Source organism: Coregonus lavaretus (assembly GCF_964263955.1).
Source record: "Coregonus lavaretus genome assembly, contig: HAP1_SCAFFOLD_910, whole genome shotgun sequence".
Taxonomy (NCBI): Eukaryota; Metazoa; Chordata; class Actinopteri; order Salmoniformes; family Salmonidae; genus Coregonus; species Coregonus lavaretus.
The window spans coordinates 88,989-116,053 of record NW_028158115.1 but is presented as its reverse complement, the minus strand read 5'-3'; the positions used below and the strand labels follow the sequence as shown (position 1 = coordinate 116,053).

The 27,065-nt window shown below is 42.8% G+C and overlaps 1 protein-coding gene across 1 annotated transcript; it reads right to left on the bottom strand.

Moving 5' to 3' along the window:
• Positions 1–593: 593 nt before the first annotated feature.
• LOC311124408 (uncharacterized protein) lies at positions 594–4,181 on the bottom strand. Its single transcript, XM_084198565.1, has 2 exons — positions 3,953–4,181; positions 594–3,018 (listed from the first exon to the last, which is right to left on the bottom strand). The coding sequence occupies exon 2, from the start codon at positions 2,872–2,874 to the stop codon at positions 1,609–1,611; it is 1,266 nt and encodes a 421-aa protein (XP_084054691.1). The 5' UTR covers positions 2,875–3,018; positions 3,953–4,181; the 3' UTR covers positions 594–1,608.
• Between the last annotated feature and the right edge of the window lie 22,884 nt (positions 4,182–27,065).

Below are 27,065 nucleotides of genomic sequence, written 5' to 3'. Positions count from 1 at the left end.
CCACTGGGAATGTGATGAAAGAAATAAAAGCTGAAATAAATAATTCTCTCTATTATTATTCTGACATTTCACATTTTTAAAATAAAGTGGTGATCCTAACTGACCTGAGACAGGGAATTCTTACTAGGATTAAATGTCAGGAATTGTGAAAAACTGAGTTTACATACACCTTAGCCAAATACATTTAAACTTCCAACTTCAACTGTATATTTATAGTGGATGAGGTTATTTCCCTCCATTACAATGTAAAGCACTTAAACACTTCACTTGGAAAGGTGGTCGGTGTATACTGTGAATCCAATCCATTTAGATCACCTGTTAGTGATATATTTTGTGTTGATGGATTTTTATAATGCATGCTTTTAGCACAATAGAAACACATAGGTTTGTTTAGGAATACATCATGTTTTTTTTACTCTCTATCTTGATCCCTCATATGACTCACTGGAGACTAATCTTCATGTGCTGCGAGAACACTTCATCTGAGTGTGTGGGGTCGTAACCACGTGTACAAGGCTACTAGTAGTGTCAGACTCACTGCCTTTAAAAGAGACTGAATTAGTCACGTAATAGACAGTCATAGACACAAAACACTGATTAGGAAAAACTGTTTATTTATTTACATGTACAGTATATCACATTACTTACAGTTGAAATTAAAGAATATGTACATAGAATCTGTTATTTAAAAAAAATATGTTTTGCCAAATCCGTTTAAGACAAACTGTGTACAAACACATAGAGGTGAGGGATACCATGGCATACAGTAGCAGGATAATCGGACATGTAAAGTAATAATACAAACGGAATGGGTTTCCAAATGATCTATCTATGACATCAGTGTGTGTACTGCTGCATGTACTCATATTTACCAGTGTAATCCAGTGTTTTAAGACTGACCTGTTCAATAAAAGTCTCTAAAGAAAGAATGTGAAACTTTATCAAAGAAACAAGTCATATCAGTGTAAAAAAAAAATATATATATATAGAGTATTTCAGGTATCATACAAAAAAGTATGAAAATGTATGCACTCACTACTGTAAATCGCCCTGGATAAGTGTGTCTGCTAAATTACTAAAAATAAAAATGTAAAAATGTGAATTATATAAGTTACCCTTAAATGCTGTTTTATAGTACTGTAAATCAAACAGCGTATCCTGAAGTATTGGTTTTGACTGAATTGCTATTGTAACTGGTCTTTCCTGTGCTGGTGTGCTTTTATAGTGGTGAAGGCCACTGTATTGTAGTATCTGGAGAATGTGTTAATGAAGTAGTGTTCAGGTTGTCATATGGTTCGTTCAGCTTCCTCACACTTGATAGGGGCTGTTTGCTTGAGATCAATGGGCAGTGCTGTGCTGTGGAAGTCAAGTTCAGCTGAGACCTGAGTCACAGTGAAAGTGTCCTGTGAGAGTCAACGTTCAGGTTGAAGTGAATGTAACTTTCACAGGGAAAGTGTCTTTGAGTCTATACCCCTTTCTCTCTATATTTCTCTCCCCCTCTCTCTCTGTTAAAGTTGCTCTTCTCTCCATCTCCCTCTGTATGTAAATGTAAAATGTTAATGTAAAAATGTGTGTAAAGGGGAGGTCAAGAGTGTGTTCAACCTGATCTCAGACCAGTTTGGAGAGCAGCTGCTGAGAGAACAGCTTCTTGAGCTGGGCTACCTCCTGCGATAGAGAACTGAGCTGGGATTTGAGGGCGCCATTCTCCGCCACGTACTGGGTGTCTGTGGAGGTGGCAGTGGTGGGGCTGTGTGGAGAACCTCCAGAGGGGGGGTAGTGGTGCTGCTGATCATGCCCAGCACGGGCCTCCTCCCTGGGCCACGCAACCTGGCGCTCGCCCCTATGACTGTACCATCCAGCCTGGCTCCTCTGGATGTTTGGTCCGACTGTAGCTACAGGGCAAGGGCGTCTACTGTCAGGGGACCTTGCTGGTATCTCCCCACCTTCGCTACCTCCACCAGGCGTTTTGAAGCGGAGTTTGTGTGGTAGGCTAGAGTCCTGCCTGCCGTGGTACTGTCCTTCGGCCTCCAGCGAGGCGTGAGGCTCATACCCCCCCTGCTCCTCCACCATTCTGGGGGAAGTTCGGCTGTGGTCCCCTAGTCCATCGTCAAAGAATACAGGGCTGCCAATGTTGGAGCTTCCAGGGGAGAAACCAGAGTCCTCGGATATACTACTGCCCACGTCACGCCCTGCTGGCAGCCCAGTTCCTCTCACCCCGTATGGGGATGAGTGGTGGGGATGGTGGAGGTGGAGGTGGTGGGAGGTGGCAGTGTTATGGGGGTAGGAACCATCACCGTGGGGTAGGTAGTACCTCGGTTCAAGATGGTTAGGTGGAGGCACGGACAGCGGCATTATGGCCACGTCAGAGGGGTCCTTGACTAGGCCAAAGCGGAACTTGAGGGCCAGGAGTTCTGCCCTTAGCCGGGCGTTCTCCTCCAACAACCCCAGAACCCTCGTCTCCAGGACCATGTCGTTGGCGCGTCGTTTTTCACGCGACCGTTTCGCCGCCTCGTTGTTCTTCTTTCTCTTATCCCAGTAGCCGTCGTCCTTCTTCTCATCGGGAGTGAACTCGCGTTTGCGGCGCAGAGCGCTGTTGCTATCGTCAAAGTCGTCGTCACTGTTGTTAGCGATAGCATTAGCGTTAGCATGGTTAGCGGTGGCGGCTAGGCTTTCTTTCCGCTTCAGGGCGGAGGTGCAGCCCAGTAGGGAACGGGCTAGCTGGCTGCTGGAGGTCAGGATGGAGACCGCCTCGTCAGTGAAGGACATTGCCCCGCTCAGAGGCCTTGGGTCCAGGCCTTCCAGTCCCAACAGTTGGGAGGGACCACCAGACACATCCTGGAGGATGCTACTGGTGGGTCTAGTATGGTCTTTCATGCTTGGTGTGATAAGGTAACTGCCAAACTCATAGATTGTGTGCTTGAGCTTTGTTTAAGAGCTCACTTTAGAAATACACTCACTGGTTGTTCTGATAATGATGCTGGCTCTGAGTGGCTGTGATTCACGTTGCAATGCCACCATCTAGTGGACAGAGAGAGAAAAGGCAGCGAGGAGGTTAGTGACATTTGAGTAAACCTTATGTAAATTCAACACAATGTTATATATTTACATTTACATTACATTTTAGTCATAGCTCCAAACATTCCTGTAGTGTACAGTGTACTGAACAGATGCACATAGATGGTTAACACTCACATATTTCTCATTATGAAAAACATCCCTAAGCAATTCCATTTTGCGACATGGCAGAAGGACATCAGCAATTTGATAATGAAAGTAAGTTCCTCATTTGTACAGAATATTATATCCTATTCTATTAATTATATCTTGACTATAAATGTATATGCAATACATTCCTAAATGTTTTATTGGGATGAGGGAATTTTCAACGAATGTCAAACACAAGGCTACTCGCCTATAATAATAATTATATGCTACTCGCCTATAGCCTATAAGCCTATAGCCTATAATAGAGGTTGTGCAAAGGAATCCAGTGAACTTTCTGTAAATTCAACAGTAGGCTGAATACTGTAGTTTTCACAGCAACAGTCTTTAACAACTATATGCTCTCACACACAGTCTGGACAAGTTCGACTAAGTGCACACAGTGAGAGGCCAGCCCCAAGGCTTGTAATCATTTCCTCGCGTTACGCAACGTTACAGAGAGGAACATTCCATGCGCGCATGCATGATTTTACCCCGTGTCCCCGAGATACAGCACCCGTGGATGAGAACGGAGGCAGCATAAGCAGCATAACTGACGATCGAACAGGGGAGTCGTGAAACTTTATCTAGTTTTGATATGCTGCCTAGTGCCTACTCCTAACTTTCCCTATCCATCTTAAATAACTAGTTCAGAACCACACACAATACAAATCTTAAAAAACACATTTTAGTCACATTTCTATATAACATAATAAATCAGCATTTTCTTTTCCATTTGTGATTATGTTACCTGTCAGTGAAATAGCCAAATGAAGTTCCTCTTCTTCATGTAAATCTCCTCCAAAGTGCTTCAAAGTGTTCGGAAATGGCCACAATGTTATTAGAAAGACTGTATATGCTCAATTGATTGGGTGATAGGGCGCGTCTCTCACCACTGTTCGCCACGCGCTTGTGTTCTGCTCAGCGAACACAGCCGCTACTCATATTTGTTTCTTCACCCAGTATAGGTTCAACTAGGGTTGTATCCTCACCTCGCCTGAACCCGCGTCCTCAGCCTATAGAATAGAACCACCACGGATGGAACGCAAAGCCGCCTCCCCCTCCGCCTCGAGCCAATGCGCCATCCAGTCACAGCAGCGCGAGCCTATCCGCTTTCAGCTGCTACGCGTCACACACTATTTTTCTCACCCCAATCCACCTCTCTCTCGCTCTTGCTCATTCTCTCTCGCTCTGATTTTCAACCATGTTTTCAACATCTTTGATCAAATTACTGTATGTTAATGTCTCCAAATAAGTTGCAAATCCAGTCCACCATCTCTCCAAATATCAATTTGCAAGACATTAACTGATAATATGCCTATTTTTAAATAATTAGATTAAATACCTACATGTACAACAGCATGTATTGGATTCTGGTTTTACAGGTATAGATGTCTCATGATGTCTGTCCATACACTTCCAATCCCTCATGGTGATTGGCCTGAGAGCTCTCTCCTGAACTGGGATGCCCACTGACTCAGTGTTCCACATGGAACTCAACTGAACTTTACATTTATCCATCCATCCATGGAATTCACCTCCATGTGTAATATATGGAGCATATCTTACTAGCACTGATTTGAATGATAGCTGCTTTATTGAGGATAGTTTACTTGCAATGACTGTAAATGTGGTTGTCTTGGCTACCTTAGTTGAATGCACTGCCTGTAAATGTGGTTGTCTTGGCTACCTTAGTTGAATGCACTGATGGTAAATCGCTCTGGATAAAAGTGTGTCTGTTAAATTACCAAAATATTCCAAATATGTACAAATTACTATTTTTTATTTATTTATACAGTTTATGTTATGAATGTAATTTACATTTACATGTACTGGAAATTTGACCTGTTGACAGAATATAAATAAAATCAAATCAAATTTTATTGGTCACATACACATATTTAGCAGATGTTATTGCGGGTGTAGCGAAATGCTTGTGTTCCTAGCTCCAACAGTGCAGTAGAACAGTGGCTTGCGAAAGTATTCACCCCCCTTGGCATTTTTCCTATTTTGTTGCCTTACAACCTGGAATTAAAATTGATTTTTTGGGGGTTTGTATCATTTGATTTACACAACATGTCTTCCACTTTGAAGATGCAAAATATTTTTTCTTGTGAAACAAACAAGAAATAAGACAAAAAAACAGAAAACTTGAGCGTGCATAACTATTCACCCCCCCCCAAAGTCAATACTTTGTAGAGCCACCTTTTGCAGCAATTACAGCTGCAAGTCTCTTGGGGTATGTCTCTATAAGCTTGGCACATCTAGCCACTGGGATTTTTGCCCATTCTTCAAGGCAAAACTGCTCCAGCTCCTTCAAGTTGGATGGGTTCCGCTGGTGTACAGCAATCTTTAAGTCATACCACAGATTCTCAATTGGATTGAGGTCTGGGTTTTGACTAGGCTATTCCAAGACATTTAAATGTTTCCCCTTAAACCACTGCTTTAGCAGTATGCTTAGGGTCATTGTCCTGCTGGAAGGTGAACCTCCGTCCCAGTCTCAAATCTCTGGAAGACTGAAACAGGTTTCCCTCAAGAATTTCCCAGTATTTAGCGCCATACATCATTCCTTCAATTCTGACCAGTTTCCCAGTCCCTGCCAATGAAAAACATCCCCACAGCATGATGCTGCCACCACCATACTTCACTGTGGGGATGGTGTTCTCAGGGTGATGAGAGGTGTTGGGTTTGCGGCAGACATAGCGTTTTCCTTGATGGCCAAAAAGCTCAATTCTAGTCTCATCTGACCAGAGTACCTTCTTCCATATGTTTGGGGAGTCTCCCACATGCCTTTTGGCAAACACCAAACGTGTTAGCTTATTTTTTTCTTTAAGCAATGGCTTTTTTCTGGCCACTCTTCCGTAAAGCCCAGCTCTGTGGAGTGTATGGGTTAAAGTGGTCCTATGGACAGATACTCCAATCTCCGCTGTGGAGCTTTGCCGCTCCTTCAGGGTTATCTTTGGTCTCTTTGTTGCCTCTCTGATTAATGCCCTCCTTGCCTGGTCCGTGAGTTTTGGTGGGCGGCCCTCTCTTGGCAGGTTTGTTGTGGTGCCATTTTCTTTCCATTTTTAAATAATGGATTTAATGGTGCTCCATGGGATGTTCAAAGTTTCTGATATTTTTTTATAACCCAACCCTGATCTGTACTTCTCCACAACTTTGTCCCTGACCTGTTTGGAGAGCTCCTTGGTCTTCATGGTGCCGCTTGCTTGGTGGTGCCCCTTGCTTAGTGGTGTTGCAGACTCTGGGGCCTTTCAGAACAGGTGTATATATACTGAGATCATGTGACAGATCATGTGACACTTAGATTGCACACAGGTGGACTTTATTTAACTAATTATGTGACTTCTGAAGGTAATTGGTTGCACCAGATCTTATTTAGGAGCTTCATAGCAAAGGGGGTGAATACATTTGCACGCACCACTTTTCCGTTATTAATTTTTTAGAATTTTTTGAAACAAGTTATGTTTTTCATTTCACTTCACCAATTTGGACTATTTTGTGTATGTCCATTACATGAAATCCAAATAAAAATCCATTTAAATTACAGGTTGTAATGCAACAAAATAGGAAAAACGCCAAGGGGGATGAATACTTTTGCAAGGCACTGTATCTAACAATTCACAACAATATACACAAATCTAAAAGTAAAAGAATGGAATTAAGAAATATATCAATATTAGGACGAGCATATAAATATTAGAACAAGCAAATATACAGACAGACTATACAGACAGAATGTAGACCGAGGAATGGACACATAGTCTATATACAGTATATACAATATAGATACAGTAAACAGTAAACACAGAACAACACATAATAATAATAATAGAGTATGTAAAATGGGTTCAATTCGGGTTATAACAGATTCCCAATGCTGTCTATAATCTTCATTTCTTGGGATCACCAATCGCATTAGGCTGGCTAGTCTGAAAGGTGATTTTTGAATTGGACCAAAGGCAACACAGGCTAGCCTACCTACTTAGGAAGTTCACGGATGTAGGGAACCTGATGTGCTCTGGCTGGTCTAGTGGTAATCTATCTACTTAGGAAGCCCACGGATGTAGGTAACACAATGTGCTCTGGCTGGTCTAGTGGTAATGACGCAGCATCTGCCACACATCTACAGTGTTGGTATAGGTCTGAATCCGGCCTACTGCCCTTTGACACAACCTCTCTCTATCTTTCCCCCACTGTCATCCTCTCTCTATCTGTTAAAACAAATCAGAAAATACCTTACAAAAACATAAGTTCAGCTTAACTTAGCTGAACTTTCACAACTAAGCTACTTTGTGTTGTTATCTAGCCTATAATCCTTCCTTCCAAGAATTATCTTTCATGGAATTCACTTTCATAAAAACTACACAAGCATGTATAATACATATGTACATATACATACTACATTTACAGAAAGCAAAAGTGCAACTGCTATTTGTTATTAATTTACTATACTATATTGTTATTTTATATGTTACATGTAAACATGTAATCATGGCATGTACACTTTGCAATTGTCTTTCAATGAAAATGAGTATGTCTACTGAAGGATTGCACAGATGGAGCCATTCAATGGTCCTCAGATTAACTTTCAATACAGCTACCTCAGGTTGTTATCCAGCCTATCAAACCTCCAGGGAAATCACTTTCATAGTATGTATAGGCTACATGTACATCATGGACTCATGGGTTGACGTACCATAGTAAACGTACATTTGCCCCATCAATTTCGTATGATATGTTACGTCCTCCAATTTGTTTTGGCTAACGTTAGCTAGGTGGCTAATGTTGCTAGGCTAGGGTTTAGGGTTAAGGTTAGGGTTAGGGGTTAAGTTTAGGGTTAGGGGTTAGCTAACATGCTAAGTAGTTGCAAAGTAGTTAAAAAGTAGTAAGCAGTTGAAAGGTTGCTAATTAGCTAAAATGCTAAAGTTGTCCGAGATGTGATTCGAACACACAACCTTTGGGTTGCTAGACGCTCGCGTTAAACGCCAACTCATCCACTCCGACCAACCTCCCTCCTTTAGTTGTAGCTTAAAGGGATATTTCACCCAAATTACCAAATTATATGTTTGTTTCCTTACCCTGTACGCAGTCTATGGACAAGGTATGACAGCAATCCATGATTTGGTTTAGTTTCCCTGGCACTGTTTTCAAATGCTAATGTTTTAGCATTTGTGGCACGAAACCCATTCAAGTCACGGTACCGAAAGTAGCATTTTTTGCCCATCATGTTCAAAAAATCTATAAATGACTTTTTGAGCACAATCAATTTTAAGTACATTCAGATTATTTAGACATGATGCACGAAAAAATTATATCGGTACAATGACATTAATGGAATTTGTGCCACTAATGCTAAAACATTAGCATTTGGAAAATGATGCCAGGTAAAATAAAACCAAAGCATTGATTGCTGTCATACCATGTCTAGACTGCTTACAGGGTAAGGAAACCAATGTGTCATTTTGTAATTTGGGTATACTATCCTTTTAAATAACCTTCTTTCTTATGTAACCAAACATAACATATCATACTAATTGCAAGGGAACAAATTTACATTTACTATGTTACGTCTATTCTGAAAGGCCAGGCTGACATATATAGTACATAAGCATTTAGTACATGTGTAGTACATATGAATTGGTACAAATGTACATTTACTATGTCTTTGGTGTCGCTATAGGTTTGAATCTGGCTTACTGCCCTTTGACACAACCTCTTTCCATCTTTCCCCACTGTCATCCTCTCTCTATCTGTTCAATAAAATCAGAAAATACTTTTAAAAAACATATATTACCAAAAAATTGCTGAACCTTCACAACTAAACTACTTTGTGTTGTTATCCAGACTATAATCCTTCCTTCCAAGAATTCACTTTCATGGAATTCACTTTCATAAAAAGTAAACAAGCATGTATAATACATACACATGCAACTGCTATTTGTTATTAATTTACTATACTGTAATGCTATTGTATATGTTACATGTAAACATGTAATCCTGGAATGTACAGTACCAGTCAAAGGTTTGGACACACCTACTCATTCCAGGGTTTTTCTTTATTTGTACTATTTTCTACATTGTAGAATAATAGTGAAGACATCAAAAATATGAAATAACACATATGGAATCATGTAGTAACCAAAAAAGTGTTAAACAAATCAAAATATATTTTATATTTGAGATTCTTCAAAGTAGCCACCTTTTGACTTGATGACAGCTTTGCACACTCTTGTCATTCTCTCAACCAGCTTCACCTGGAATGCTTTTCCAACAGTCTTGAAGGAGTTCCCACATATGCTGAGCATTTGTTGGCTGCTTTTCCCTCACCCTGCCGTCCGACTCATCCCAAACCATCTCAATTTGGTTGAGGTCGGGTGATTGTGGAGGCCAGGTCATCTGATGCAGCACTCCATCACTCTCCTCCTTGGTAAAATAGCCCTTACACAGCCTGGAGGTCATTCAGTCTATCATCCCTATAGGGAAATTACTTTCATATAGTACACACATGCAAGATGTGGGAAGCAAAATGCAATTACTATTTGTTATTCATTTACTATACTTGTATGTACAGCGTTAGACAACGTTAGACACGGACACGAATGATCTGCTTGGCGTGTTGACACACTGGTGATTTGTTGTGGCCGAGTATTGGTGCTAAACCGTGTTGTTGGAGGCTGGCATGCTAGTCGGCTGTATCGTCATAGGATTCGGTGCCCTGGACGGTTTTTACTGAAGAATACTGTACCAAGTTAGCTAGCTGAATAAACTAAGCTAGTCTATTCCTAGAAAACATTGAACCGCTGTAGTTTACAACAATTATAGTTTCTGAGGTGGAAGTTGGGAGAGTTATATTTGGGTGTTTCAGTGTAACGTAAGTGAGGGAGGCCCCGCTCTCTCGCTTTCCCAGATGTTTAGTTCATTTCATTCCGATATCCTTTGCATTATTGTAGCCATTTTCTGTAGCCTGTCAACTATGTGTCTGTCTATCCCTGTTCTCCCCTCTCCGCACAGGCTATACAAACGCCTCACACCGCGTGGCTGCTGCCACTCTAACCTGGTGGTCCCTGCACGCACGACCCACGTGGAGTTCCAGGTCTCCGGCAGCCTCTGGAACTGCCGTTCTGCGGCCAACAAGGCAGAGTTAATCTCAGCCTATGCTACCCTCCAGTCCCTCGACTTCTTGGCGCTGACGGAAACATGGATTACCACTGAAAACACTGCTACTCCTACTGCTCTCTCCTCGTCTGACCATGTGTTCTCGCATACCCCGAGAGCATCTGGTCAGCGGGGTGGTGGCACAGGAATCCTCATCTCTCCCAAGTGGACATTCTCTCTTTTTCCCCTGACCCATCTGTCTATCTCCTCATTTGAATTCCATGCTGTCACAGTCACTAGCCCATTCAAGCTTAACATCCTTATCATTTATCACCCTCCAGGTTCCCTTGGAGAGTTCATCAATGAGCTTGACGCCTTGATAAGTTCCTTTCCTGAGGATGGCTCACCCCTCACAGTTCTGGGTGACTTTACACAAGGCGTATTGCCTGCCAACTGTTGAAGTGTACCTATGATAAAAATTACAGACCTCTACATGCTTGTAAGTAGGAAAACCTGCAAAATCGGCAGTGTATCAAATACTTGTTCTCCCACTGTACTTATAACTGGCAGAGATCACTCTCTCTCTCTCTCTCTCTCTCTCTCTCTCTCTCTCTCTCTCTCTCTCTCTCTCTCTCTCTCTCTCTCTCTCTCTCTCTCTCTCTCTCTCTCTCTCTCTCTCTCTCTCGATGCTTTATTGGCATGAAAAATCAATATTGCCAATGCAACAATTTATACAATAGACATTGTAATAAAATAATAAAGAATAACAAATAATAATATAAAATGGTAGTAAATAATAATAATAACAAATAAAGAAAATAACAACAATAAAATGGTAACAGTCAATAGTAGAAATATAATAAATAGAAAAGGCTAAATATGTTCAAACATCTCTCTCTCCCTTTCTCTCTCTCTCTCACCCCTTTCTCTCTGCCCCCCCCCCACCCCCCCCCCCCCCCCCCACCCCTTCGCCTCTCTGTCTGTCCCATGTCTGCCCACTCCGAGGAAATACACTAATGCTCCCGCGTGTTTAGAGTAACAGGATCTATTGGAGCTGGAAGGACACAAAAAAAGCAAGCCAATATGCTGGATGTTATTATCATCAAGGCTATCTACGTGTACTGTAGTGTGTGTCAATAAATGAATTAGCTATGGGCAATGTACTGTACATTATATGTACAGTATGATCTGTATATGATGTTATGTCTACGGACAGCATATTTACATACAGATTAATTAATTATGTGTTCTAGACAATTTCCCCCCTTGGGGACAATACATTTGATCTGATCCTATTTTGTTTATCCAGTGTAGGCTACACTCTCCTAGACCATTTAGAATACAGTATGTGTGTTTTTTTTTTTTACACGTTTCCTTCCTGTACTGTTCTCAGATGAGATGGGTTCTCGTTGCCAAGAAAAACGTCTGGTGGAAGCATACTATTTACAGTGGGGGAAAAAAGTATTTAGTCAGCCACCAATTGTGCATGTTCTCCCACTTAAAAAGATTAGAGAGGCCTGTAATTTTCATCATAGGTACACGTCAACTATGACAGACAAATTGAGAAAAAAAAATCCAGAAAATCACATTGTAGGATTTTTAATGAATTTATTTGCAAATTATGGTGGAAAATAAGTATTTGGTCACCTACAAACAAGCAAGATTTCTGGCTCTCACAGACCTGTAACTTCTTCTTTAAGAGGCTCCTCTGTCCTCCACTCATTACCTGTATTAATGGCACCTGTTTGAACTTGTTATCAGTATAAAAGACACCTGTCCACAACCTCAAACAGTCACACTCCAAACTCCACTATGGCCAAGACCAAAGAGCTGTCAAAGGACACCAGAAACAAAATTGTAGACCTGCACCAGGCTGGGAAGACTGAATCTGCAATAGGTAAGCAGCTTGGTTTGAAGAAATCAACTGTGGGAGCAATTATTAGGAAATGGAAGACATACAAGACCACTGATAATCTCCCCCGTGGGGTCAAAATGATCACAAGAACGGTGAGCAAAAATCCCAGAACCACACGGGGGGACCTAGTGAATGACCTGCAGAGAGCTGGGACCAAAGTAACAAAGCCTACCATCAGTAACACACTACGCCGCCAGGGACTCAAATCCTGCATTGCCAGATGTGTCCCCCTGCTTAAGCCAGTACATGTCCAGGCCCGTCTGAAGTTTGCTAGAGTGCATTTGGATGATCTAGAAGAGGATTGGGAGAATGTCATATGGTCAGATGAAACCAAAATAGAACTTTTTGGTAAAAACTCAACTCGTCGTGTTTGGAGGACAAAGAATGCTGAGTTGCATCCAAAGAACACCATACCTACTTGTCACGATCGTCTAATGGAGAGGACCAAGGCGCAGCGTTGCGGGTGAACATATTATATTTATTCAACTGATCACACGATCAAAACAAAGAACGAAACGTGAAGTCCTTCGATACACAACCAAAAGGAACAAGAAACCACAAAACACAAAGTGCAAGACAAACAGTTAAATATGGCTCCCAATCAGAGACACCCAGCTGACACTCGTTGCCTCTGATTGGGAGTCACTCAGCCCAACATAGAAAATTAAACATAGACTTACACACCCTGGCTCAACATAACATAGTCCCCAGAGCCAGGGCGTGACAGTACCCCCCCCCCAAAGGCACGGACTCCGGCCGCGCCAAACAACCACAACAGGGGAGGGACCGGGTGGGCACTCCGCCTCGGCGGCGGATCCGGCTCCGGACATGACCCAGGCACGGGTTGTGCTGGACTGACGACGCACACCCCTGGCTTGATGCGTGGAGGAGGAACGGGCCGGACCGGGCTGACGAAGCGCACCCCTGACTTGGTGCGGGGAGCAGGAATGAGCCGGACCGGGCTGACGACGCGCACCACTGACCCGGTGCGGGGAGCTTGGACGGGCCGGACCGGGCTGGCGACGCGCACCACAGACTTGGTGCGGAGAGCAGGAACGGGCCGGACAGGGCTGACGACGCACACCACTGGCTTGGTGCGGGAAGCTTGGATGGGCCGGATTGGGCTGGCGACGCGCACCACAGACTTGGTGCGGAGAGCAGGAACGGGCCGTGCCGGACTGACGACGCACACCACTGGCTTGGTGCGGGAAGCTTGGATGGGCCGGACTGGGCTGGCGACGCGCACCACAGACTTGGTGCGGAGAGCAGGAACGGGCCGGGCTGGGCTGTCGACGCACACTGTAGGCTTTGTGCGTGGAGCAGGGACAGGCCGGGCTGGGCTGTCGACGCACACCACTGACTTGGTGGGAATGGCAGGAACAGGCCGGGCTGGGCTGACGACGCGCACCACTGACTTGGTGGGAATGGCAGGAACAGGCCGGGCCGGGCTGACGACGCGCACCACTGACTTGGTGGGAATGGCAGGAACAGGCCGGGCTGGGCTGACGACGCGCACCACTGACTTGGTGGGAATGGCAGGAACAGGCCGGACCGTACTGGGGACACACACCACTGGCCCCACGCAGGGATCAGGAACGGGCCGGACCGGACTGGTAACACACCCCAGTACCTCTCGCCGTGCCTCCACACTTTCCCTCTCCTCTGTGCCCAGTGGCCCCCCTAACCTGGCGGCCTTCTCTGCCAACGCTTTGCACCGCTCTAACCCGTACACCTGCTGGCCCGACGTCGTGAGCCCCCCCCTAAAAATTTCCTGGGGGTCTCTCCTCCCTCTTGCCAGACTCGCAATCATCTCCTCCCACGTCCATCCTCTCTCCTCGTCCCGCTGCTTGATCCAGTCGAGGTTGCCACGGGGATCTGCCAGCGATGGCTCCTGAACACGCTGCTTAGTCTGGTTAAGGTGGTTTCTTCTGTCACGATCGTCTAATGGAGAGGACCAAGGCGCAGCGTTGCGGGTGAACATATTATATTTATTCAACTGATCACACGATCAAAACAAAGAACGAAACGTGAAGTCCTTCGATACACAACCAAAAGGAACAAGAAACCACAAAACACAAAGTGCAAGACAAACAGTTAAATATGGCTCCCAATCAGAGACACCCAGCTGACACTCGTTGCCTCTGATTGGGAGTCACTCAGCCCAACATAGAAAATTAAACATAGACTTACACACCCTGGCTCAACATAACATAGTCCCCAGAGCCAGGGCGTGACACTACTGTGAAGCATGGGGGTGGAAACAACATGCTTTGGGGGTGTTTTTCTGCAAAGGGACCAGGACAACTGATCCGTGTAAAGGAAAGAATGGGGCCATGTATCGTGAGATTTTGAGTGAAAACCTCCTTCCATCAGCAAGGGCATTGAAGATGAAACGTGGCTGGGTCTTTCAGCATGACAATGATCCCAAACACACCTCCCGGGCAACGAAGGAGTGGCTTCGTAAGAAGCATTTCAAGGTCCTGGAGTGGCCTAGCTAGTCTCCAGATCTCAACCCCATAGAAAATCTTTGGAGGGAGTTGAAAGTCCGTGTTGCCCAGCGACAGCCCCAAAACATCACTGCTCTAGAGGAGATCTGCATGGAGGAATAGGCCAAAATACCAGCAACAGTGTGTGAAAACCTTGTGAAGACTTACAGAAAACGTTTGACCTGTGTCATTGCCAACAAAGGGTATATAACAAAGTATTGAGAAACTTTTGTTATTGACCAAATACTTATTTTCCACCATAATTTGCAAATAAATTCATTAAAAATCCTACAATGTGATTTTCTGGATTTTTTTTCTCATTTTGTCTGTCATAGTTGACGTGTACCTATGATGAAAATTACAGGCCTCTCTCATCTTTTTAAGTGGGAGAACTTGCACAATTGGTGGCTGACTAAATACTTTTTTCCCCCACTGTATACAATCCCAGTTGTGAAACTATGGTAAAGAACAGAGTCAGGGTTGGGTTCTATACGATCTCATCTCATTCAATTCAATAATGCATTGCATTGAATCACCAGTCAAGAATAGGTTACTTTTCCAATCTGTTCATAGCCAGTAATTTAATTTCCAAGAAATGTCGTAGTATACATGATTAGTCCCTAACCTTGATGTAGGCAGACAACATAATAATATGATGGTTGCATATTATGTGCTTCTTTTAGTCTTCCATTGAACATAACAAGCAGAGACTTCTTAGAAGTGATTTGATAACCACAATTGGCCCGGGCATCTAAGGATAACTAGATTAGATATAATACATAATCCTGTATTCCGCTTTCCCATTCACCACAGTGGTTCACCATGGGGTCTGCAGTTCTTAAGAAACGTTTCACAACAGAATCGGAGTAAAGAATATGCCCCCAGGTCAACCATGTTTAACCTACCTGTGTCGGACTACAGTGATGGCGACCTGGGTCACTGTCCTTATACACACTGTTTGGAGATGACCTCAAACTACAGGTGTCCAAACAGAGGCAAAGGGCGAGAGAGGGGTCCCTGGTTACCTTGAAAACATGTGCCTACCAGACAGACAGACAGACAGACAGAAGTGGAATCCCCCTGATTAAGCACATGATGGTCTTATCATTCTTACTGTATCAGTCAACACATGTATTTAGCTGTTATTATTTTCTATATTTCCCATAACCGCATCGATATCATGTTATTCCAACTAGAAAATGACATTTACTGAAGTAAATGTGGTGTGCTTGCTAGTCTTGAAGTATTTATGGTTGTGAAATAGTAGTAGCAGTAGCAGGAGTGGTAGTGGTAGTGGTAGTCGTAGTAGTAGTAGTAGTAGCGGTAGTAATAGTAGTGGTAGTAGTATTAGTTGTAGTAGTAGTAGTGGTAGTAGTAGTGGTAGTGACGGTAGTAGTAGTAATGGTAGTAATAGGGTTTTCATAGGCTATGTGTTAGTTATAGTGATCTATTTTTGGGTGGTTTGTAGGTGTGGACTTCTTATAGTGGGCTAGTATAGTAGGCTATAGGTACACCACCCGGTTCACCTAAATTGTTCACTTTTATAGACAGTGAGTCAAGTCACGTGGCCGTGACTTGCCATATAAAGCAGGCAGACAGACACCGAGGCATTCAGTTACTGTTCGACTGAACATTAGAATGGGCAAAACTAGTGACCTAAGCGACTTTGAGCGTGGTATGATCGTCGGTGCCAGGCACAACGGTTCCAGTATCTCAGAAACGGCCGGCCTCCTGGCCTTTTCACGCACGTCTAGGGTTTACCGAGAATGGTGCGACAAACAAAAAACATCCAATCAGCGGCAGTCCTGTGGGTGAAAACAGCGGTCGAAGGAGAATGGCAAGAATCATGCAAGCTAACAGGCGGCCCACAAACAGGCAAATAACAGCGCAGTACAACAGTGGTGTGCAGAACGCCATCTCGGGAACGCACAACTCGTCTGTCCTTGTCACGGATGGGCTATTGCAGCAGATGACCACACCGGGTTCCACTCCTATCAGCTAAAAACAGGAAGAAGCGGCTCCAGTGGTAATGCCATCACCAACACAGGACCATTGAGGAGTGAAAAAACGTTGCCTGGTCCGACGAATCCCGGTTCCTGTTGCGTCATGCTGATGGTAGAGTCAGGATTTGAGTCCATGGCCCCATCCTGCCTGGTGTCAATGGTACATGCTGGTGGCGGTGGTGTAATGGTGTAGGGAATATCTTCCTGGCAGACGTTAGGTCCCTTCATACCAATTGAGCAACAATTCCATGCCCGAAGAATGAGGCTGTTGCGGAGGCAAAGGGGGTCCAACCCAGTACTTGATGGGTGTAACTTATAAACTGGCCACTGAGTGTAGTTTGAATGGCGTTTCTAGCTTAAACGGTTGAGAATGAGTAACAGTCCAAACTTTTACCATGTTAACCTAAGGCCAATTAAATGCATTGGGATTAATGCAAATATGGTTTCAGCGTGAAAAGTATAAGTAGTATCAAAACAGTTTTTTTTTGTAAGCACACTAACCCATGGTAGTCTGGACGATTTTAAAGTTGTTTTGGTGTTGGTAGCTTCTACGGTTTTGGAGCTAGAGGTTCCAGCAGAATAATAATAAGTAGTATGAACAGGTTCTAAAGTTGTGCCTCTTCTTTCAGCAGGCACACCTAACTAGAGGTCATACCCAGACTAGAACAAAACAATGGACTTCTTTGTACTAGGACGTCTGAGAAACAGCATGAAAAAATGTATCATTACATGGATAGCTATAAGGCATCAAACAAGAGGTAATATGAGGTACGCGCACACACACACACACACACACACACACACACACACACACACACACACACACACACACACACACACACACACACACACACACCACACACACAGGCAAGTGACTAATTCACCCAAAGGTTCATGCTGGGCCATGTCAATATACATTATACATGAAGCGATGCGCAGAGAAAAAGAGGGCAAACAGATTAAGAGAGAGCGATGGAGAAAAAAAGGAGAGTGGGAAAGCAATGGGAGGGGGGCTGGTGCTATTATGTAAGGCCTCTACAGAGAGAGAGAGAGAGAGAGAGAGAGAGAGAGAGAGAGAGAGAGAGAGAGAGAGAGAGAGAGAGAGAGAGAGAGAGAGAGAGAGAGAGAGAGAGAGAGAGAGAGAGAGAGAGAGAGAGAGAGAGAGAGAGAGAGAGAGAGAGAGAGAGAGAGAGAGAGAGAGAGAGAGAGAGAGAGAGAGAGAGAGAGAGAGAGAGAGAGAGAGAGAGAGAGAGAGAGAGAGAGAGAGAGAGAGAGAGAGAGAGAGAGAGAGAGAGAGAGAGAGGTTCTGGTCGGCTGAGGTTAGCTACTCGGAATAAGGAGGAATGGGGAGTGAGAGAGAGAGGAGAGAGAGAGAGAGGGAAGGGGAGAGAGAGAGAGGGGGAAGGTAGGGAGAGAGAGAGGGGGAAGAGAGAGGGGGAAGGGAGAGAGAGAGGGAGAGTGAGGTTAGTTACTCAGAATAAGGAGGAATGTGGGGCTAACGCCTAATGATTAATTTAATAATGTGACAACATCCACCGTCCATATAGATTCTACATCACACCAAGCTGTCCCCAGTTACACTGCAGTGTGTATGGCTGGTCCTTATACTGTTAGTCATTCATTAAGTCTGTGTGTGTGTGTCTGTGTGTCTGTGCGTGCGTGCGTGTGTGTGTGCGTGTGTGTGTATAGGATGGAAGGAATAGCATATTTTCACCAACACAGTCAAGGTCTATTTCCCGTTCTTCCATAGTACCTTTCAGAGGATGTTAGGAATCCCTCAAAAACAAATAGAAGGATTTTATGGGCAATCAGTCATGTCGGAAATGTTTTTGAGGTTTTGCCAAGGTAAGAACAGCAAACATAACATGATGAATGATACTGTACAGTCATTTAGTCCAATGAGAATTTAAAAAACGTTATTTATCCCCGTGGGTCAACTACTTTGGCCACGTGAGAGTCAGCAGCAACAACAACAAGAACAAGAACAACAACAGTAACAACAACATAACACAACTGACATACTACACAAGTATATTTAAACTGTATGTAGCTCTGTCCTTGGGATGTTCCTGACTATGTAGCTCATGTGTGGACCCCAGGAAGAGTAGCTGCTGCTTCAACAACAGCTAATGGGGATCCTAATAAAATCCTAAAATCCTATCTCAATGATCTGATTGGGAATACTAGAGCACTCAATGCTATGTAAAGGGAATAGACCATGGTTGCATCTGAAATTGCACCCTATTCCCTATATAGTGCACAACTTTTGACTAGAGCCCTTGGCAGCAACTAATGGGGATCCATAATAAATACAAATACAAAATACACTATATAGGGAATAGGATGCCATTTTAAACACACATAAGTGTTCATTGTGGATACATTCTTAATGCTATGATGGTAATAACTGAGATGAAGGGAAGTCCACAGTACGTACTATGTGTTTAACTTTGTACCCTACTGCCTATAAAGCTATGTGTTCAAAGTACAGCACGTGTGTACATTAACACTGAGGTTAAGTAAGGTACGGTTGCGATAGTGTCATGTAATCACAGGTCAATACAACTACAGTGTGTGTGTGTGTGTTGGGGGGCGGGGGGTGTACTGTAGCATGTTTGCACAATAAGGTCACGCTTTGACTAACCTCAAACCAAGGGGACAGTAACAGACACACACAGTCATACAGCAATTTAAAGTGTACATTAGCTTTGAGGGCAGTTGGAAAGTGAGGGGAGTTGGAAAGTCTTGTATGACTCAGTAGGTGGTTAGCAGTTCACAGAGGAGACTAGTAAGCGTCTCACCCCTCCCTCTCTCTTTCTCTTCATCCCTCTCTCCTTCCATCCCTCTCTCCTTCTTTCTGTTTCTCCTAACCCTAAAACTCACTGTAAAAATACTCACTGGGTAAGGGCTTCTAATTAAGCATTTCATGGTAAAGTCTACACCTGTTGTATTCGGCGCATGTGACAAACACAATTTCATTTGACTCTCCCTCCATCCCTCGACCCCTCTCTTTCCCTCACCCCTTTCAAATCAAATCAAATCAAATCAAATTTTATTGGTCACATGCGCCGAATACAACAGGTGCAGACATTACAGTGAAATGCTTACTTACAGCCCTTAACCAACAGTGCATTTATTTTAAACAAAAAAAGTAAGAATAAAACAACAACAAAAAAAGTGTTGAGAAAAAAAGAGCAGAAGTAAAATAAAGTGACAGTAGGGAGGCTATATATACAGTAAAATAAAGTGACAGTAGGGAGGCTATATATACAGTAAAATAAAGTGACAGTAGGGAGGCTATATATACAGGGGGGTACCGTTGCAGAGTCAATGTGCGGGGGCACCGGCTAGTTGAGGTAGTTGAGGTAATATGTACATGTGGGTAGAGTTAAAGTTCCTAACCCCCTCTCCCTTCCTCTCTCCCTGCATCCCTCTATCCCTCTCTCATTTTTTCCCAACACTCCCTCTTTTTCCCCTCGTCCCTCACCCCCTCTCTCTCCCTGCATCTCTCTCTCCCTCTGTCTGTTTCTCCTAACCTGATCCTGACACTCCCTCTCTACAACACTCTACTCACCTGCCGTAGAGCTCTTTATACTAATCCTTATCCTGGAGTTGGACAGGGAGCCAAAGTTCACATTATGAGAATTTGTGTAATAACCGAAAAAACAACAGTAACATTTACTCTGGCTTACCCACTGTGGGGAGGAGAGAGAGAGAGCGAGTGAGTGTTTGTCTGTGTGTGTGTGTGTGTGTGAGAGAGAGAGAGAGAAAAAGCATAACATGTTTATTTATCAATGTACAGTTTACATATTCATGTTAGCCTATATTAGTATCTGAGTAATCTGTCCACCACATGCGATACACTGACTTTATGTATGGGACAACAAAGCTGAGTTAGGATAGGATACGAACTGCAATGCAGGGATAACATATAAACTTGATTGTTTTTCAAACACACCAACAGGCCAGTAGCATTCACAACCACTAGCCAGATGGTCTTACCAGCTAAGAACCATGTAACAACTGGAACAAAGTCTGATTGTGTGAAAAAAACGTTGCGGGATCAACAGATTTTCTGCTGATAACAAGCTCAGGAAACAATATTGCCTTTGTCCTCACACTAAGGTGACTGTCCACATATTTAGTAGAGATAGAGAGAGAGAGAGAGAGATCCTAGTCTAATTATACCAGGGAACTGGGATGGAAAATAGTCATGAGATGTCCTCCAAGAATAGAGTAACATTGTCCAAAGTAACCCAGACTGTCTAGAACCTCTTTTAAAGCTCTTCTGAGAAAGATAATTCCCACCATAGAAGTATATTATATTGTCTCATATACCATGGCTATCGGCCAATCAGCATTCAGGGCTCAAACCACCCAGTTTATAATGTTTCATATACCCTGGCTATGAGCCAATCAGCATTCAGGGCTCGAACCACCAGTTTATAATGTCTCATATACCATGGCTATCAGCCAATCAGCATTCAGGGCTCGAATCACCCAGTTTATAAAAGGCCATTGAACACAAACAATAGGAGGATTCAACAAGATGTATACAAAAAAGAACAGAACTTGGTCTAAAGAGCCTGAAGTATGAGCTTATTATTGACCACCGTTCACCGTCTATGGGTTGTGTACCATAGAAAAGTTATTGTCAAATACCATAATCCTACAGTATCGAAATGTAAAGCATTTTCATTGTTGATCATGTGCCCCCTTATCCTCCTCGCCCACATCCATTCTGGATTTTTCATCAAATGTTCTCTGGACTGATCTGGAATGTTTATCTAATGTTCTCTGGACGGTTGGCAGATTGGATTACAATGGATGTAATCAGCATTGTGTCTGTATCACACTAAGGCTGTACTCTGTCTAAATGAGTTGTGTGTCATGCCTTGAACAATAGGGGTCAACAACACGTCTCTCTCTCTTCCCCCTCTTTCTCTCTCTCTCTCGCTCTCTCTCATCCTTACTTTCCTACGAACACCCTCTGTATCCTCAATCATTCCTGACATACACGCTATTTTCTCCCTCCTGCAAAAACAACAATCTGTCAAACAACATAAAAAAAGACTGAATCCAAGTCCATGGCTATTCTAGTATTGCTAAGGAAACCATCCATGCTATATAGATCTGCTATCTTCATTTGACCGGTTTCTTAGAGCAGGAAAACACACTGAGTCCAAGTCATTCCACAGAGGGCTGAGCGGCTGTGGGTTTTCACTCCTCCCTTGGACTTAATTGATGAATTAAGGTCACTGATTAGTTAGGAACTCCCATCACCTTGTTGTCTAGGACTTAATCGAAAGGAAAAACCAAAAACCAGCAGACACTAGGCCCTCCATGGAATGAGTTGGACACCCCTGCACTGAGTATACAAAACATTAGGAACACCTTCCTAATATTGAATTACACCCCCTTTTGCCCTCAGAACAGCCTCAATTCATCGGGGCATGGACTCTACAAGGTGTTGAAAGCATTCCACAGAGATGCTGGCCCATGTTGACTCCAATGCTTCCCACAGTTGTGTCAAGTTGGCTGGATGTCCTTTGGGTGGTGGACCATTGTTGATACACACGGGAAACTGTTGAGTATTAAAAAAAACAGCAGCGTTGCAGTTCTTGACACAAACCGGTGCGCCTGGCAACTACTACCATACCCCGTTCAAAGGCACTTCAATCTTTTGTCTTGCCCAATCAACCTCTGAATGGCACACATACACAATCCATGTCTCAATTGTCTCAAGGCTTAAAAATCCTTCTTTAACCTGTTTCCTCCCCTTCATCTACACTGATTGAAGTGGATTTAACAAGTGACATCAATAAGGGATCATAGCTTTCACCTGGGTTCACCTGGTCAGTCTATGTCATGGAAGGAGCAGGTGTTCATAATGTTTTGTACACTCAGTGTAGTCCTGCTCAACAGGAAATGTGAATTATTATGTGGATTATCATTCATGGACATTTTTGTAGGGGTTGATAAATTTTTCGTTAGGGCAAATCAAGTCTGACATTTTAAAGTGGGAGTTACAAACTTTAGAAGCCTTTTTAAAACTTGAATACACTACAAGTTAGCATTTCTGAATTGGCTCCATTTAATAATGCAGTGTACACATCTTTTTATAGATGTTCAGTGACGGAGAGTTGTTGAATATTAAGGAGTGTGTGTGTGTATATATGCGCAGGGGGAACGTATGTGTGTGTGTGTGCTCATACTCGCGCCAGTGCACATTCGTCTGTAGGGTGGGGGGTATATGTTGCGTAATCCACCCTGCCTGAGTACTTATGTAAGCGTGTACGTTGCAAAAAGAGAAGTCAACAGTCCAATGGATATAGATGGCCTAGTTTTAGGAGGGACGGGAGAGCGGCAGAGAGAGTGAATGCAGGGTACAACGCATTCTCATGGATAAAATGTATGCACACATGACTGTAAGTCGCTTTGGATAAAAGCGTCTGCTAAATGGCATATCATTATATTATTGTCAGAAGTCTAGAACATTCCTCGTCCTGGAGTGTGTGTGTGTGTGTGTGTGCATGCGTACATACTCAGGTCAATCTCAGGAGTCTATAGAACATTCCTCGGGCTTGGCTGCTGGTTCTGTAGTGTCTGTGATGTCGTCATAACATGACATCAGAGATCTGTTGTCTTCATAACATGATCATGATGTGACATAACATATGGAGGGGTAACCTGGGGTAACATAACATGGAAACTTTGCATTGCTACTGTAGACTGACTGGTGCAGTACAGGAACTACTAGTATTAAAAGAGTGATATTTCACAAAACATAAAATATGATTTGACGCACACACAGTATATCTCTATTTGATGATAGGATCTCGTGAGGGTTTTTTTAAACAAAAAAAGATGTATTTCCCTTTCAATCAATCAATGAAATGTATGTTGTAAAGCCCTTTTTACATCAGCAGTTGTCACAAAGTGCTTATACAGATACCCAGCCTAAAACCCCAAAAAGCAAGCAATGCCTGTCCCTTATCCTGCACACAAACAGTTTTAGTTATTGTTGTGAATAAGCTTTTTTTGGAAAGCTCTGCCATACCCATCCAGCAACTCTCCTATGATCTGGGTCAGGTCACACTAGGACAACTAGTAAACAACTTCCCCTCACTTCCTAGTACTGATCCTCTTACAGACTGGGGTTGCCTGGCAACAAGTCTCGGTAGGCCAGGACAGTGGACAATTGAGAGAAAGTAGTACCAGAGATATAATGCCCCTTGATACTTACAGGCTTTGGAAGTACTTAGAACCCAGAGTACAAAACACTGAGGAAGGATACATATTTGATGTGAGCTTTTAGTCAACTCAGAGTCTCCCATTGTTGGTGCTGTGCATTGAAAAACTTAATTTGCCTGTGTTTTATAAATATTTCCCCACTATGAGATTGGAAAATTACATTGAAATTGTGAAAGTAATGATAATGCCCTTTTAGTGTAAGAGCTAGCTGTTTGAAAAGACCGCCTGAAATGTCCAGTGGTGGAAAAAGTACTACCCAATTGTTATACTTGAGTAAAAATAAAGATACCTTAATAGTAAATGACTCAAGTAAAAGTGAAAGTCAGCCAGTAAAATACTACTTGAGTAAAAATCTAGAAGTATTTGGTTTTAAATATACTTACGTATCAAAAGTAAATGTAATTGCTAAAATATACTTACGTATCAAAAGGAAAAGTAATAGTATAAATAATGTAAAATTCCTTATATTAAGCAAACCACAAGGCACCATTTTTTTGTTTTATTTATTTACGGATAGCCAGGGGCACACTCCAACACTCAGACATCTTTACAAATGAAGCATTTGTGTTTAGTGAGTCCGCCAGATCAGAGGCAGTAGGGATGACCAGGGATGTTCTCTTGATAAGTGTGTGAATTTGACAATGTTCCTGTCCTGCTAAGCATAAAAAATGTAATGAGTACTTTTGGGTATCAGGGAAAATGTATGGAGTAAAAAGTATATTATTTTCTTTAGTAAAATTAAAAGTAGTCAAATTAAAGTAAAATTAAAAGTAGTCAAAAATATAAATAGTAAAGTAAAGTACAGATACCCCAAAAAACTACTTAAGTAGTAGTTTTACTTAAGTACTTTACACCACTGGAAATGTCAGCTTGTTTTGCATGGGTGGGGTTTGGTTTAAGTTAATAGACCAATAACAAAGAAAGTTTGCCCTCCTCTCTGCCAATAACAGCTAGTGTCAGGTTACATATCCCTCTGTAGCTCAATTGGTAGAGCATGGCGCTTGTAACGCCAGGGTAGTGGGTTCGATCCCCGGGACCACCCATACGTAAAACAATGTATGCACACGACTGTAAGTCGCTTTGGATAAAACCGTCTGCTAAATGGCATATTATTTATTATTATTATTAGGCTCCTCCAATTAGGCCCCTCACTCAGACCACTCCCAGACAGTCCAAGCTAAATTCTTGCTTGAGAAATTGCTTTTTGCTAAGAAGCTATTTCAATTTTTTTGTAATCATTTATATTGAAAACAATCACAGTAAGGTACTTAATTGTCACCCAGAAAAGATTTTATATTGAGTTAAAAATGGCTCCATTGGATCTTTAATTAAAAAATAGGTTTTAGTGTGTCTCTCTAAATAGAATGCTTAGAGAGGGAAGTGTAGCATTTCCAGGAAGTGTATCAGTAGGCTATGTACTGTATGTGAGATGTGCATCATGGTACATCATGTTCCAATGGGTAAAGGAAAGCATTTTGCTGTAACAAGCATTTCGCTACACCCCCAATAACATCTGCTAAATATGTGTATGTGACCAATAACATTTGATTTGAAAACATGTTTTATTAATTTAGTTACTTAACTAGTGTTATTGCACTGTATTCTGTTACAAGTTTGAGGAAGGAAAACAGAAAAAGGAATACATTTGACAGGAAGGGTTAAGGTTAGGGTTGAGGGTCAAGGTTGAACTGGGGTGTAAACATGAAGCTTAGGTTAGGGTAAGGGTTGAGGGTTAGGGTTAGGGCTGAGGCTAGGGTTAGGGAAATGGCTGTAGTTAGGGTTGAACTGAGGTGTGTACATGAAGCTAGGGTTAGGGTAGGAGGATCCTCAAAGAACACCAGGGAGAATTGTCACTTGTTTTCCCCTTTGTGCATTCTGCCAAAGACAGAGTGAGAGAGAAAGACAGAGAAAGAGAGTTGAACAAATGTATTCATTCATTTGAGGGGCAGTATGTATAGAGTCATTTAGGACACTGAGTTTCAAGTCTTCCCTTACATCACCCCTCATGGTGTGTTATGTTTTTCTGTGTTTTTTCTGTTTGTATGTTTGTTTGAGACAGAGAGAGAATGAGAGAAAAATAGAAAAAGAGAGAAGGGAGGGTGTAAGGAAAAGGTTGCATTGTGGGCCATGACACAGCCTCTGTCCTCAAACTACCTCCTAAATCCCCTCCATTTCCCCCTCTCTCCTTCCCTCCCTCCCTCTGTTTTATCCTCAGAGTGCCTTACAATACATGACTATCAATGACGGGGCCATAACATGAGATAATATGATGATTTTTAGTTGTTCTTCTCTGCCCAGCTCAACACATCTGTAGGGGGTTGGGTTCCAACAGAACACTTGGAACTCTTTCATCAGTTCTGATGCCAGGTTGTCTGTGCCCTGTGCCGCACCCTAATTCAACTCTTACCTTGCCTCACCCCTTGGCCCAGCTTCACCCTCTTAGGTTAGCATCGCTCCTACCAGGGTTGAGTCAATTCAGGAAGTAAACTGAAATTCAAATTAAATCATGGAAAAAATTACATTTATTTTCAACGATTTGTCAATCAACTGAAAAGGAGAAGCTATTTATTAAAAAGTTGAATTCAAATCATTTCCTGAATTGAGTGACTTCAATTTGAATTGACTCCAACCCTGGCTCTTACAGTAACCAACAGGTACAAATACTGAGGTCAGCCTTTTCATCCCTGGGTGCTATGTCAATATTGCACCATTTGGCAAATACCAATAGTTTGTGTCCTTGAGACAGCATGTCCAGTGTAATCATTCATCATGATTCATGCATCATCATGAGTGGGGGACATTTTTGAGTGGGTATGTGTGATTTTGCAATGTAGCACAGAGTAGATATCTGGCTTTGACATCAGTCCACTTAGGCCTACCTTTAAATCTATGGAAATAGATAGCCTGACCTGGCTTCAACTTTGACCTTGCTTCACCCCTGACCCTGCTTCAAACTAAGGCCTACATGCTCCGGTCCGCATCTCTCCTACAGTAACAAACAGGTACAAATACTGACGTCAGCCTTCTCATCCGTTGATGTTCTGTCAATAGTACACTGTGTCCATTATGAGTAGTAATCATCAAGCTTGGACGTCAGTTCACTGACCG